A 14,788-nucleotide genomic window follows, 5' to 3' on the forward strand; every position below is an offset into this window, starting at 1 on the left:
AAACTTCTTTACCCATTTCAGTCTCTAGTGACTTCTATCTTTGTACTCCTGAAGTCTTTAGTATGCGTTTTTGGCTCTTTAATCAAGTCTATTTCAAAGCAGCTTTTTAAAAAATATTACTCCTATCATAGGTTATAATAAACTCCTTAGAGGGGATGGCGCTGTGGCGCAGCAGGTTAACACCCTGGCCTGAAGCACCGGCATCCTGTATGGGCACTGGTTCTAGTCCCGGCTGTTCCACTTTTGATCCAGCTCTCTGCTATGGCCTGGGAAAGCAGTGCAAGACGGCCCAAATGCTTGGGCCCCTGCACCCATGTGGGAGGTCCGAAGAAGCTTCTGGCTCCTGGCTTTGGATCAGCCTTTTGGATGGCCTTTGCGGCCATCTGGGGAGTGAACCAGTGGATGGAAGACCTCTCTCCTTCTCTCTGCCTCTCCTCTCTCTGTGTAACTCTTTCAAATAAATAAATAAATATTAAAAAAAAAACTCCTTAGAAATAAAATAAAGGCTTTTATCAACCTTTAAAACCATAAAGCAATTAGCAGTGTGCTATGATTAGGGAAACCACAACATCTAAACAACTTAAATGAGTGAAGTCAATCTGGAAATTTCCTAAGCTAAATATTTCAAATTTTAAGGTTTCATAAAACAGAAGTAGAGTCTAAGCATTAAATTTCCATTTAAAGACTTCTTTCTGGAGAAGAATTGAGTCAAAAGCCAAAAGAACACTAAGAACTCTAGCACCTTCTCCTCTGCTCTGGTCTGTTCTCCCACCTCAACCAGAGTAGACACTCTCATTCCTTGGGTGGAACGAGGACAGGAAAGGAGAATAATAAATTCCCATACTGTATTAAGAAATGTACCTACAGTGCTTCCTATGAATTCCCATAAAACACATCTTTCAACATCAAGTTCAGTCACAGCTGCATAAAAAAAAGAAATATTTAAAAAGAATCTATTTTGCTGGGCAGTTAATTAGGAAAACTAATGATGATGGAGTAACAGGATAGCACAAAAACTGATAGGAAATTTGGGACAGAAGTATCTGTACAAGTTTATTAATAAACACTGTATCAAGTCAAATTCCCATTCCCACATACAAACGTTAGTTTAAAAATATTCCAAAGTGGTATATTTCATATATGTCATTTCATAGTCAATGAAAATACACACACACAATGAACCGAAATGAAGGTAAAGAAAAATCTTAAAAAGAAATCCTTTCTCCCACTCTGTAAAGGAACAGTCCATGAAGTTCTGTTTACTTTCCTGAACTATTAGCACTATCACTATAGCATTCTGAAGAATAGATCTGCTTATAAGCAAAATCTCTATCACTGCATCATTTATAACAAATATTTTATTCAACAAAGTATAACATACTCCTAGCAACAACCACATAAGCAGTTAAATGTTCACTTTGGCTGAACAGTAGCCAAATGTCACCTTACTTTATTTCATCCTGGTTACAATGCAATTCCAAACTTCATAGGCCAATAGCTCAAAACAAAAGAAAAAATGTGTGTATGTGTGTCTACTATACTTCACTCCCTAAAATACTGCTAACTTACCTAAGCTAAGTGTTTGCTCTATTTTTAGTAAACCAGATGTGTTGAGCAACCACTACCTTAGGGATATTCTGAAACCACAGCCAACCAATTTGTAGGATCAATGATGAAAAACTAAGAATTAAAATGGACTTATAACTGGCCTAACAACTTAATCACTGAAATACTACAGAAATCCAAGAAATACAAATCAGGCACAGTCCAGACACTGATTTACTAGATAATGCAGATTCTTCTCTGTCCAAGTTTTTAAGCACTCCTGGTTCTAAAGGAATACTCAGGTTTATTCCACTTATTGACTTTTTCTTCAACCACCAATTCACAACAATTCAGTATTCCATCTAGTACGGAATAAAATAATTCAATGTCTCCAATGTTCTATGTATTCTACAATGATAGAAACTGTAGAATTAAAGATATCCCAGAATGAACTGAAAAAACAAAAACTTCTGGCTCAGAGATATATTCAGCATAAAATAAATTCAAATTAAAAGTAAAAAAACAAACAAGTATTAGTAGTTTTATCTCTAAACCTATCAGCACATTATGATACAGGAATTCAATTAGGATCATTCTTTCAGGCCTAGGATTTATGATTCTACTTTATTCTTGAGAAAACACTTCATTACAATGGTTTTAATATACAATGAGAAAAAAACAGTATAATTTTGGTCATGTACATTCTGTATCAAATCTCTAATGGTTTTAGCTACCACCTTCTGTGTTATTTATTACCTTTAAAAGCAAGGATGTGACCCCTAGAAAATACTGGATCAACAAGCCAGACTATGCCAGATTAATTGATATGAGTCATCTACAACTTTCAAGTAAGAAATAATCTCTTATATATCTTCTATGAAGCAACCAACCTGAAAACTGCAGGTGTGATCATGGCCAAAGGCCAAAACTCAGGGTAAGATGATTTCGAAATCATGCTATAAGTTGAGTGTTTCATTTAATTAGCAAAGTTTTTATGTGAATGTGATTTAATTGAACTCTTTTGGAACTTCTGTAATTGTATTCCAAAGCAACAATACCACAGAGAGTAACATACTATACAAAGCATCTTTAAAAAGCAATAATTTGTTTTTTTCTCCTTCTTTCCAACCCACTGAAGACTTAACAGAATCTGCAGAGTTCCCTCCTACTTCCTGTCCCTTTTCCCTTCCCCCTCTACTTCAAAGAAAGTTAACTGTGGCCAGGTATGATCAGGAAACCTGAAAGAAGGAAGTAGAAACTTATTTGCCTGCACAAGGAAGGTAAAATCGCTTAACAATACAATTCCATGTTCCTTCAGTGACCCAGTTAGTACGTAGTCATTATGCTGTCTGTAACCTGTTGGTTCAATTCCTTTCCTCAATGAACCTTCTTTCTAAAATACTGAATTATAATAGTTGTACCCTGGAATACTCAAGTATATGCCACCTAAAAATCCAATCAAATAGACTAACTTCACACATTCAGAGAGGTAAGAGTAGAATCCAAATGAATATCCTAGTGAGAAGCCTATATTGAAACTGAGTCATGCTCACATTATTTTCCTAGCCATTACCCTACAGTACTTGTGTGTGTGTGTGTGTGTGTGTGTGTATTATCATTCTGATTTAATTAAAAATAGGACTGTGCAACTATAAAGGAAACTAAAGGGAACATATTGCTACAGAATAAAATATTAAGAACCCAAGGATAAGGTGAGAGATGAAAATTCTCATTTAATTAGATTCAGAGCATCATTTGTGAGAACTCTGAAAAAAAACTTATATGTAGTCACCATTTTAGATTAAAAAGTATATACACAAAGCCCATTTCAATAAGAGATTTTAGGCAGGCCTTGTGGACTGGTGGGTTTGTCACTGTGGCCTAGGGAGTTAAATCATTGCTTGGGATGCCTGCATTCCACTTCAGAGTGCTAGTTCAAGTTCTGGTACTCCACTTGGGTTCCAACTTGCTGATGCACCATGGGAAGCAGCAGATGATGGCTTAAGTCCTTGGCCCCAGGTACTCACATGGGAAACACAGATGGAGTTTTGGGCTCCTGGCTTTGTTTGGCCTGGCCCGTATACCTGGCTATTGCAGGATTTGGGGGAGTGAACTAGCAGATGAATGAACTCTTTGTCTCTTTCTTTCAGTCTCTTTCTGCCTTAAGTTGATGAAAATAAACATTAAAAAGAAAAGATTCTGGGACTGGCACTGTGGCATGGCTGTTTAAGCCACCCTCTACAAAGCATCCTGTCAGGGCAAAAGTTCTAGTCCTGGCTACTCCACTTCCCACCCAGCTCTCTGCTAGTGTGCCAGCAAATGATGGCCTAAATACTTCAGCCCCTACCACTTGCATAGGAGTTCCAGGCTCCTGTCTTCAACCTGGCCCAAACCTGGCCAATGAAGCCATTTGGAGAGTGAACCAGTGGATGAAGTTTCTCTCTCTCCCCCTGTCACTCTTTCAAAATAAATAAATAAAAATAAATCTTAAAAAAAAAATTATCTTCCTCCTACACAGGAAGTTTAAAAAAAAAGTGGTACATACATTCAAAATAAACCACCTTATGATATTTACATTAGTGAGAAAAAAAACAGGGAGACCAATTAGAAAGCCTATTCAAGTGCACTCAAAATCCTTTTGATTTACACAGGGCTACCGGAAGGTTGATATAGGTCAAAACCTAAGAGATTTACAAAATCTATGTAGTAACATGTATTGCTTGGTTAGAGAAAAGCATTTTGGGAGTAAGCTATTTTAATCATATGTGCTCTGAAGTTCTCTCCTTTTTCTAGAATGTGTCTATGATTGCACAAGTTGATTTAAATAAACTAGAAAAACTAAACTGAGCCATCTTAGATTTCTAGAGTAGTCACTCAAAATATTAAGATAAGTGCCTATAATTTATACATTGGAAAAAATAATTTTATGAGAGTACTTCAAAAAGTTCACAGAGGGGTAGGCACTTAGCACAGTAATTAAAGCACCTCTTGGGACACCAGCATCCCATCTTGGAATGCTGGCTTCCAGCGCTGGCTATGCAACTTCTGACCAGGCTTCCTGCAATGCACCTGGGAATCACCAGATCTGAAGTACTTGAGTCACTTCCACCAAAGGGAAAGATTCACATTGAGTTCTAGGCTTCTGGCTTTTACCTGGCCCAGTCCAGGCTTTTGTAGGCATTTGCAGAGTGTACCAGTAGAGGAAGATCTTGTCTAACCATCTCTGCCTCCTTGCTTTCATTTTTTAAAGATTTACTTATTTATTTGAAAGGCAGAGATAGAGAAGGGGGGCGGGGGGGAGATCGTCCAACTGCTGGTTCAACTCCCCAAATGGCTGCAATAGTGGGAGCTGGACCAATCCAAAGCCAGGAGCCAGAAGCTTCTCCCGGGTTACCCACATGGGTTCAGGGGACCAAGCACTTGGAACCTCTTCCACTGCTTTCCCAGGCACATTAGCAGGGAGACCCAGATGGATTTGAAAGTGGGGCAGCCAGGACTCAAATCGTGGCCTATATACAATCTTGGCATTTCAGGTGGTGGCTTTAACTTCTACACCACAGCGCTAGCATTATGTCTTTGCTTTTCCGAAAAGAATTTTTTTAAGTTAATGGAAAAATGGAATCAAAGATATGTACATTTTGTTACAAAAATTTTTGAAATCCAAGCATAAGTTTTAAATTTTTTTTAAATTTATAAGAGAACTGGAAGATAAGCTCTCATTCACTGGTTCATTCCCCAAATGCCTGCAGAGAGGTCAAAACCTGTGGCACTGGAACCCATGTTTTTAACTGCTACGCTAAATACTTGCTACCATGTATAGTTACATATTTTCCATTAACTTTGTGAAGTACCCTCATACTTCTATCCTGTTTAAAAAATACACAGATACACACATATTTAACTGCAGGGAGCAGGCATTTGGTGCAGCAGTTAAAACACTGCTTGGGATAGTTACAACTCTTATCTGGAGGGCCTGGGTACCAGTCTGGGCTCCACTTCTGATTCTAGCTTCTTGCTAATGCATACCCTGGGAGGCAGTGAATGATGGCTCAAGTACTTGCATCCTTGGCATACACATGGGAAACCTGGATTGAGTTCAGGGCTCCTGGCTTTGGCCTAGCCCAACTCCAGCTGTTGTGTGGATTTTGGAAGTAAAACAACAGATGGAAAATCTGTGTGTCTCTGTCTCTTTGCTTTTCAAATAAAGTGAAAATAAAGAAATATTGTAAAAAAATGTATATGGAAAAACTATGGTAATCCATCAATTACTTTTAAAACTTACAATAAATTCTAAGATACAAATATGCTAGATCTTAAAACAAGTGCTCCTATAAGATTTCCTTCCTTCTGAATTTTTTTAGAACTGAGAATTCACCTTTTTTGGGAAACACAAAGGGTTAGAATGTCACGTGAATCACTTCTCCTCTGGAAGAAAAAGTATCCTTCTAGGCCAGAGGTCAACTTCCACATATACTAACAGAGCAGTGTAAATAACTAATTAGCAAAGACAATCACACAACTCATCCTGTGTCTTTATTTGTTAAGAAATATCAGGCCCTAAAACAGTTTAAAAGTGTTGGGGAAGGGGGAACCTGTGTTAGTACATTCTTTCAATCATTATCAATTTTAATAAACATGTTATAGAGTTTTAGGCCACCTGGCCAGAGTTTATTTTTAAAACTAATTTCTACTTAATGATTTCACTTCTCTAAATGAAATTCAATCTGAAACTTCCAAAGGGCTAACAACACAAATACAGAATTGAAACATTAATAATTGGATAGCTCCTTTGGTTTCACCTGGATTCACCTTACCAAGACCTATAGAAAGCTAAATGACATTTGCAATGAAAAACAAAATTAAACCCAGGGGAAAAGTTCTAAAACATTTGCTATTAAACTGGAATTTACTATGAATTTTTAACTATAAATATACAAAAAACAAAAGCTCAACGATACAAAAAACTAGGCCACTTAAAGACAAAGGAAAGATAATTCAGAATGACAAAAGCACATATATCTATGGAGACTTTTAAAATAATATTTATCCTAAAGGAACTAGCATCCTATTCTGGAAGACCTAAAAGAACTACTGTAATTCCCTAAGTATCAATAACTTCATGCACAAAAAACCACTGGTAACTAACTGAAGCCCTTGCTCCTTCCATATGGAAACAACAGCTCTACATTTCATTTTTTAGAAAACACTTAACTAGTCAAAAATGAAGTTTGTATACTATCAGAACAAAACTAAACCGTTCACTCATCTTTCTCTTAAATGTAATTATATTGTTTTAAACATTTAAGAAAAATAAACCTATGAACTCAACCTGGAGTCCAAAAACACAAAGAAAATTAACTTGTTAGAAAAAAAATTAAAGTACTTCACTTATCCTTTCTTTCAAAGTAGTTACTTCATAATTTCACATATTTAACCCAAAAGAGCTTACAAAATATTAATTTATTTCAGTGGACAGTCCAAATATATAAGACAAACTTCATTACATAAAGAGCACATTTAGCTTAATGTTGATGAAAATAGTTTCCAATACATTTTTATTTTTATTTAATTATACAATTACTGACAACCTAAAATAATTCCCTTAAAAACAAACTGTTATGCTAAACTGATATGTGTGCATAAGGCAAACACTAACTTTTATCTGATTACATTAACTGACTCAATTCCTAACCTTTAGCAGTGGCGGCAAAGATAATTTCTACTAACAGCTACCCAGTTATTTCCTAACAATATTAGTTAGAATGTCAAGGATTTTGTTTTTTTCATTTCTGTATTTCCAGTGACAAAATACTGCCTGGCTCATAGTAACTTCTCAGTATATATCTGTTGATTGAATAATCAATCATTTTTCCTATGTCCAAAATTAATTAAACACACTGGGTTCCTAGATGTTAGCTGAAACAATATTTGAAAAGAATCAATATCTCAATATCAATTAAGTTTAATGGATAGTTAACTTTTAAAAGTAATATAAAATTGCTTACCTGGTAAGGTTGAAAGGCACTATCTTTAGTTAAAAAATCCAGTTGTTTATCTACAAGGAATTCTACTGCAGTGATTGAACTGGGTATACTTTTTTCAACCAGGGGTTTGAAAGTCTGTCAAGAGTGAAAACAAAACAACAAATTTCTAATGGTTATTTTTTGGCGGTTATATCCTCAAACTGAGTTGGTATAAATCAATATATCAATGTGACATTAACACAATGGCTTTGGATACCAATTAATATTACTTTTCATATTATAATCTAAATAATGTTCTTATTCATAATAGAGTATTATATATTTAATAAAAAGGAATAAAGTAGAGCTAGATGGGATATGAAATTTTTCCAACACATTAAGCTTCTAGTTTATGTTTAAAAAGGGGATATAATCAAATATACTTAGGTATTAAAAAACTTCTGCTTAAGATAGAGAAACTGCATCTGAAAAAGTAGGAGACCTTATTTAACCTCCTTTTTTATGGCTAGAATTAGGCTTTTATGAAAGAGAATAGTTATTATTTCAATTCATATTTTACTAGCTCATTCACATTAAGAAGGATTTTTAATGATCAGGAAGCATATGGTCTTTAACTCCACCCCTTGTACTTCCCACCCCTGCTCACAGCCAGAGCACAACCGAAAATCCTGTCACTTCAGTGCTGAGAGCAGCACGGAGGGAATAAAAGGAAGTCAGTAAGAAGTACTTCACAAAACATACACTGCAGTAAAATTTCTCCAAATCTCTACTACTTTGAAACAAAAAGTGAATCACCATCATTTGATTATTTTAAAGGAGACTCCTCTTTTACATAGAGGATTTTACTGTATGTATCTTGAGGTGGGAATTGAGAGCTGTGCCAGGTAAGAACAGGAAGAAAACGAATGTATTTTTCTTCATGACAGTTACAATTAATTTTCAAGGTAGGTGAAGCCTGAATAAAAACCAAATGTCTTATATGCACGATACTGTTCTAGAAACTTGAAAATGAAAACAAAATCTCACCATCTACTGGTTGTATAGTAACACAAAGTTTAGAATATGTACTTAATAACCAACTCAGCTTCTCAATTACCTGTATCACAAGAAGAATCTTTCTCACTACAACCATTTGCGTGATCACTGGATATAAAACAAAGCTTTTGACACAGATATTTAAAATTCCCAAGAATTCCAAAGCCACGGTGATCTCCTTCTATGTTTTCAAGAAATGCAACACTTTATTAATCACAATAAACATACTCCAGGGAACTACTTCAAGATCTTTAATTTGGAGTGGCTCTTAAAGAGTTAATTTCTGTATGTAAATTTCTAAAAGGATTTTTCAAGTGGATTCACTGCAGTCGGCCAGAATGTTTTTAAAAGCTGAGAACACAGGAGAATAATTTTAAAGTGCCTTAATCCTAAACTATCTACACAATGAATTTATAAAATATCTTCTTTCCTTAATCACGTTATTATAAATATTCTCCCAGATACCCACTTATTTTCAAGATTTATGCTTAGAAAATCTAATCACAGTAACATCATCCTTCCCATGTCTTAGGCTAACCTTTTAAGCACCAAGCATTTATAAAAAGTATTTTATTTGGATTGGAAATCACATTTTCAATATACATTACTTAGCTATCTTACTACTACTGTTATCATCTAATATTTTCCAAAACTAAATTCCTAAAATTATCATTGCATAAAATCCCATTATTTTCTTTAACAAGTGACAATGTTTATAAGAAACCCAACAGTATTTATATAGATTTTTAAAATGTCCCTTACTATGTGATCAACTGACATGAAATATATAAAATGAAAAAATTCATCTGATATCTAGAATAAAAATTTTTTCTTATTATATCTCAGTGTATTTTGTAATAAACTAGAAAACACTTCAAGAGTATTTTTAATCTCTGAACATCATTAAATGCTCTATTTCTTTTCACACAGCACCACACTAGGTCAAATGGTGAAGGTTAACAAAAAGGTCCACAAAAGGTATCATCTAAGAGGCTGAAGAAACAATTCAATTACGAAGGATTTGAAACAGAAGTGAAGGTCTCATGTCTTGAGTGCCTCTTTCTTAGGCAAATAATACAGGTGGTTTGCATTTCCTATGAGACCTAGTCATTTTATAATATGAAAAAGATTCTGCTGAAAAGAACCTCTCAGAGCTGTTTTTCAAAGTAGGTCAGAGTTTTAGGGGTAAAATTCAACAACTTGTAATTTAAATTACTGAGTTAATTAGGGAGAAAAGGCTTAGCTTCTAGGTAAAAATAAAAGCATTTGAAGTTTCGAGATATCTAAACTGAAAGCCAATGAAGTTTGGCTATCAGAAATGTAAAATGACTACCTTAGAATGATCAAATTTGAGTGCTCTTAGAGAACAAAGATCTACTTTTGACACAAGTACTTTTAATCATCTACAAATGGAAGAGTATCTTGTTTTTCAAATAATAAAAAGGCCACAATTTGCAAATGCTGAAGTGTAAAATTATATTTAAAATACAAGTATGTTGCAATCAGGGGCCGATTATAGACTTTTATAGTACTGGTTTAAAAGAAACACTCAGTATATATTAACTAAGCAACTGAGAATTTTGACTGACCCTACTTTATGGAAAAATTAAAAACATCTGAATTGATGTAGTTAAAATACACTCTGATCTTTAAATGGTAAAGCAACAATGTAATCGTTAATTTTTGTACATAATCTATGTCATATTAGCTTAAAAATAAAAACATGTATTTAAGTAAAAACATTGGATTCTACAGCATTTATGATAAATCTGAAGTAAATATTTCAGTGTCTAGGTACACAGGAATGTAAAGAAACTGGAACTCATGCATAACTAAGCAATACAGGACTCTAAAGATATATCTCATTCTAGAAGAACTTCCACAGCCTAAGGGGAAGCAATGAGCTACCATCTGATGAAAGTCACAGAATATGGCCTTAATCCACAAAAGACTTATTCAAATACTGAAAAAAACCTTTGAAAATCCAAATGAAAATTACTAACTTAAAACTAAATATTTAGTTGAAACAAAAACACTTTTTCAATTTTATTAACAGATTATCAGGTTTTTTACGGTCATTTGTCATTGTTAACCATACTTTAAAAATAGTCTAAAGCCAAAATAGAGTTGAGAGGCTGCATTTCGGGTAGGGCCTACCACACTATAGGAAGAATGCTTAGAACAACTGTATCCTGTTTGGGGCTCCATGCTGCACCACATTCCATTTACATGAGGAAGAAGCGAACAGATGAGGCCTCCCCGAAAAACATTTTGAAAATAAATCAGCTACAGCTCTCAAACACAACTCAGCTGCTCAAACAAACCATGTTTAAGCTTACCATTTAACATTTCACAGGAAATTCACGGAGTTTATGTCTGCAGTCTGAGTTTCTAATAATCTCCGGTTAACACTGAACAATTCTCTTTTTTTAAAAAAAAATCAGGCTTATAAAATACAAAATACTGATATGAAACTCACCAAAGGTAAATAGCCAAGCAGAAAACAATCTAACCAACATTTTATAAGTCAAGGTTTAGCTTTTAAAAAAAAAAAAAAAGCTGGAGTGACTTGAAAGAACAAAGTCCAAATTCCCACCCAAGCAGGTCTATTGAAAAACATCATACTGTTAGAAAACAAGTTGGGGGTGGGGAACAAACCACAAGGAAAAAAAAAAAAAAAAACCACAAAACAAATATCCCCACTTCCCTTGAAACATTAGTCTAATTTGAAACACTTCTGCCATAATACTTTAATGAATTAAACTCTAGCTTTTAAACTAACCTTCTCCAATATTATTAAATTACTACAAACACAGTAAACCTCTTTCTAAACAAAATAGTTAAAAATTCTTAAAACTTAGAACAGCGAGGCTAGGACTATAAAAGGCAGTGACCTTAATTCCTAAGGCTGAGAAGCAAAACCAAATGTAAATTAAGACAAAAGAAAAAGGAAGCAGAAAAAATACAAACCGTACTTTGTTCTTGAAATTTTAAAGTATCTAAGAAATCCACAAGGCTTTAAAGGTCACTAAGTATAGCTGGCGTTTATATTTCGTTCTTGAGCAGTATTTTTAATCTGGCGTAATACTTCTTTAGTCTTCAAAAATCACAGGCAAATGGCTCTCAAAGCAGGCATTTCTGAGCTCACTTGCAGCGGCGTCATTGTATAAGAAGAAAAGCCAAGACCACAGAACGAAGCAGGAGCTGTAACCTAACAAGTCTCCGACGAGCAAATGACGATTTTCTGTCTGCTCTGGCTCAGCCCTGGCAGTGATGAGGATTACAACTCGCTCTTTGTCATCAGCACTGTGGTGTTAACGACTAAGAAATCCTGCAGCTGAAGCACTACTGCATCCTCCGATCTGGGTCAGGATAATTTCTCCCGAGGTCGCTTACATAACCAGTAAGATACTCCAAATAAAGAGAACAGCCATCCATCAGTTAGAGAAAGCCTTTCCCACTGTACTCTGCGTGGAAACACACTGCAGTAGCTTCCAGCAGCGCAGACACCCAAATGAGAACGAGTACTTGGCTTAGGGCACACAGAGAGAAGGGAAGAGGCGGTGCTCTGTAAACTGTAACTAATCCCCCGTCACAGGTGCTGATGGAGTCACTTCCAGCACGAGTCACATTACTGGTGATTACTCATTTGGCTGCGGCCATAGAGACTGGCTCATAATTTTAACAACAGACAAAGGCAGACTAGTGGCGAGACTGAAATCTCAAGTTTACTGTCTCCTTCAAAGAGGAAAGGCAAACATGAAGTTTTTTGCTTCCAGATTTACTAAGGTGAGAAAGTGCAGAAAACAAATAATATGTAAATAGCTCTGAAATTGGCAAAAATAAAGCATAACTTTAAACCACCAAAAACCACTTTCAGTATGTGTTCAAGAGCTTAAGTTTAATAATTGTCTTAAAAATATAAAAATTCTCAGAAAGAATTATTTCAAACTAATTTTTAACAGGCTAACTGAAATTAAATAACAACCAACAATCTCAGGCATTTTATTCAAAACAAATGTAATATTTATTTTACAATTTTAAAATACTATTAAAACAATTTTCATTGTTTATAAAGAAAAAAATCCAAATAGTTCTCAGAGAAAGACCAATAGAACAAAATATTTTATCAGTTATATAATGTATTCTCTTAATTTCTATCTCTAGAGTTATGTCATCAAATACAGTAATAACATGTGGCGATCAAACACCTGAAATATGGTTAATTTCAATTTAGATGTGTGCTATATGTATAACATACTATGGCAAAGAACATAAGATATTTCATAAACAATTTTATATTGGTTATATACTGAAATATTTTATATTTTAGGCTAAATAAGAGTAAAATTAATCTATCATATTTAAAAATTTTAATGTCAATACTGAAAAATTTAAAGTTACATAGGTGGGGCCTGCACTGTGGTGTAGCAGGTAAAGACGCCTACATTGCCAGCATCCATATTGGTACTGGTTCAAGTCTCAGCTCAGCTGCTCCACTTCCGATCCAGCTCTCTGCTCTGCCCTGGGAAAGCAGCAGCAGATGGCCTAAGTCCTTGGGCCCCCACACCCACATGGGAGACCAGGAAGAAGCTCCTGGCTCCTGGCTTTGGAATGGCCCAGCTCTAGCCCTTGCAGCCATCTGGGGAGTGAAACAGCAGACAGAAGACCTCTCTCTCTGCCTCTTTGTAACTTTGCCTTTCAAATAAATAAATATATCTTATTTATTTATTTTTTGTCCTGGTGGTGGTGGTTTCAATCGAGTTTCTTTGACAGGCAGAGTGGACAGTGAGAGAGAGAGAGAGAGAGAGAGACAGAGAGAAAAGTCTTCCTTTAGCTGTTGGTTCACCCTCCAATAGCCGCCACGGCCGGCGCGCACTTATCCGATGGCAGGAGCAAGGTGCTTCTCCTGGTCTCCCAGGCAGGTGCAGGGCCCAAGCACTTGGGCCATCCTCCACTGCACTCTCAGGCCACAGCAGAGAGCTGGCCTGGAAGAGGGTAAACCGGGACAGAATCTGGCGACCAGACCGGGACTAGAACCTGGTGTGCCGGTGCCACAGGCGGAGGATTAGCCTATTGAGCCGCGGTGCCAGCCTAAATAAATATATCTTAAAAAAATTTTCACTGTTAGGGCATTCAGTAAAATTTGCTAGTTTCTGACTTAAAGAAAGAAAAGCTGGCCATATATTCAATTATGATTGTGTATTAAAATTTAATTGACATATTCTCAATTTTGTTGTAGAAACTATATGAAGAAAAAGAGAAAAAATATATGGTACTTTGCACTGAAACTTGAAACTATAACCATAAGGGTAAGAAAATCCTTTGCCCATTTAACAGAATAAACAGTCTTTTATTATTTCGTACCCTGCAGAGATCATAATTTCTATAAACCTAAAAAGGTCACATCAATATTTTATATCACATATATAATAACCACTTTATACTTATTTGAAAGACAACATTACAGAGGCAGAGCCAGACAGAGTGAGAGAGGTCTTCTTCCTTCCGCCTGTTCATTTCCCAAATGGCCAAAGGGGCCGGAGCAGGACTGATCCAAAGCCAGGAGCATCTTCCAGGTCTCCCACAGAGGTGCAGGGGCCCAAGTACTTGGGTCATTTTCTACTGCTTTCCCAGGCTATAGCAGGGAGCTGGATCGAAGTGGAGCAGCCAGGAGCTTGAACCAGCGCCCATATGGGATGCCAGCAATGCACACTGCGGCTTTGCCTGCTAAGCTACACAGTGCCAGCCCCAAATGTATCACTTTCATTTCACAGAAAACATCAGGTTAAATATTGAAAAGGTATTTTCAATTTAATATGTGATAGAGTTGTACTTATGAGAATGTTTTTTAAATCCGTTTTAAGTATGGAAATAGATGAACCATGATTGTTCTAAGGATGTCAGTAAAATGGCTTTATTTTGTAGAATATCAGCATTGTATCTTACAGAAGATGAAAGGTGTTAAAATGTAACTTTGGAACAAAATGTTTTTAATAATGCTGTCAAATGAATATTAAATATCAATCCTATAATTAATTCACATTCACTTAAAAAATAAACGAAGTAAAATAAATCATCATGTTACCAAGAAAACAATTGGATAAATATGGCAGCCTTATTCTGATGCCCAAACAACCAGAAACTATGAAATTCTTGACAAAGCTTGCTATTATGCTATCAACTTTTAAGTAAATTTCAACTTTTTTACTTATTTGAAATTC

The 14,788-nt window shown here is 35.5% G+C and overlaps 1 protein-coding gene across 22 annotated transcripts in view; it reads right to left on the reverse strand.

Moving 5' to 3' along the window:
• JMJD1C (jumonji domain containing 1C) overlaps positions 1–14,788 on the reverse strand; it is a 323,880-nt gene that overhangs the window by 75,641 nt on the left and 233,451 nt on the right. For 15 of the 22 annotated variants that reach the window (XM_051823261.2, XM_051823260.2, XM_070057718.1 and 12 more), the window contains one exon: positions 7,551–7,664. In XM_051823261.2, the coding sequence (XP_051679221.1) occupies positions 7,551–7,664 (114 nt within the window). Of the gene's footprint in view, positions 1–7,550; positions 7,665–8,625; positions 8,746–11,534; positions 12,318–14,788 lie in introns of those variants that run through there. The other 7 variants (XM_017348753.3, XM_051823269.2, XM_070057720.1 and 4 more) reach the window with 4 other exon arrangements.

The sequence above is a fragment of the Oryctolagus cuniculus genome, chromosome 15, assembly GCF_964237555.1.
Source record: "Oryctolagus cuniculus chromosome 15, mOryCun1.1, whole genome shotgun sequence".
Taxonomy (NCBI): Eukaryota; Metazoa; Chordata; class Mammalia; order Lagomorpha; family Leporidae; genus Oryctolagus; species Oryctolagus cuniculus.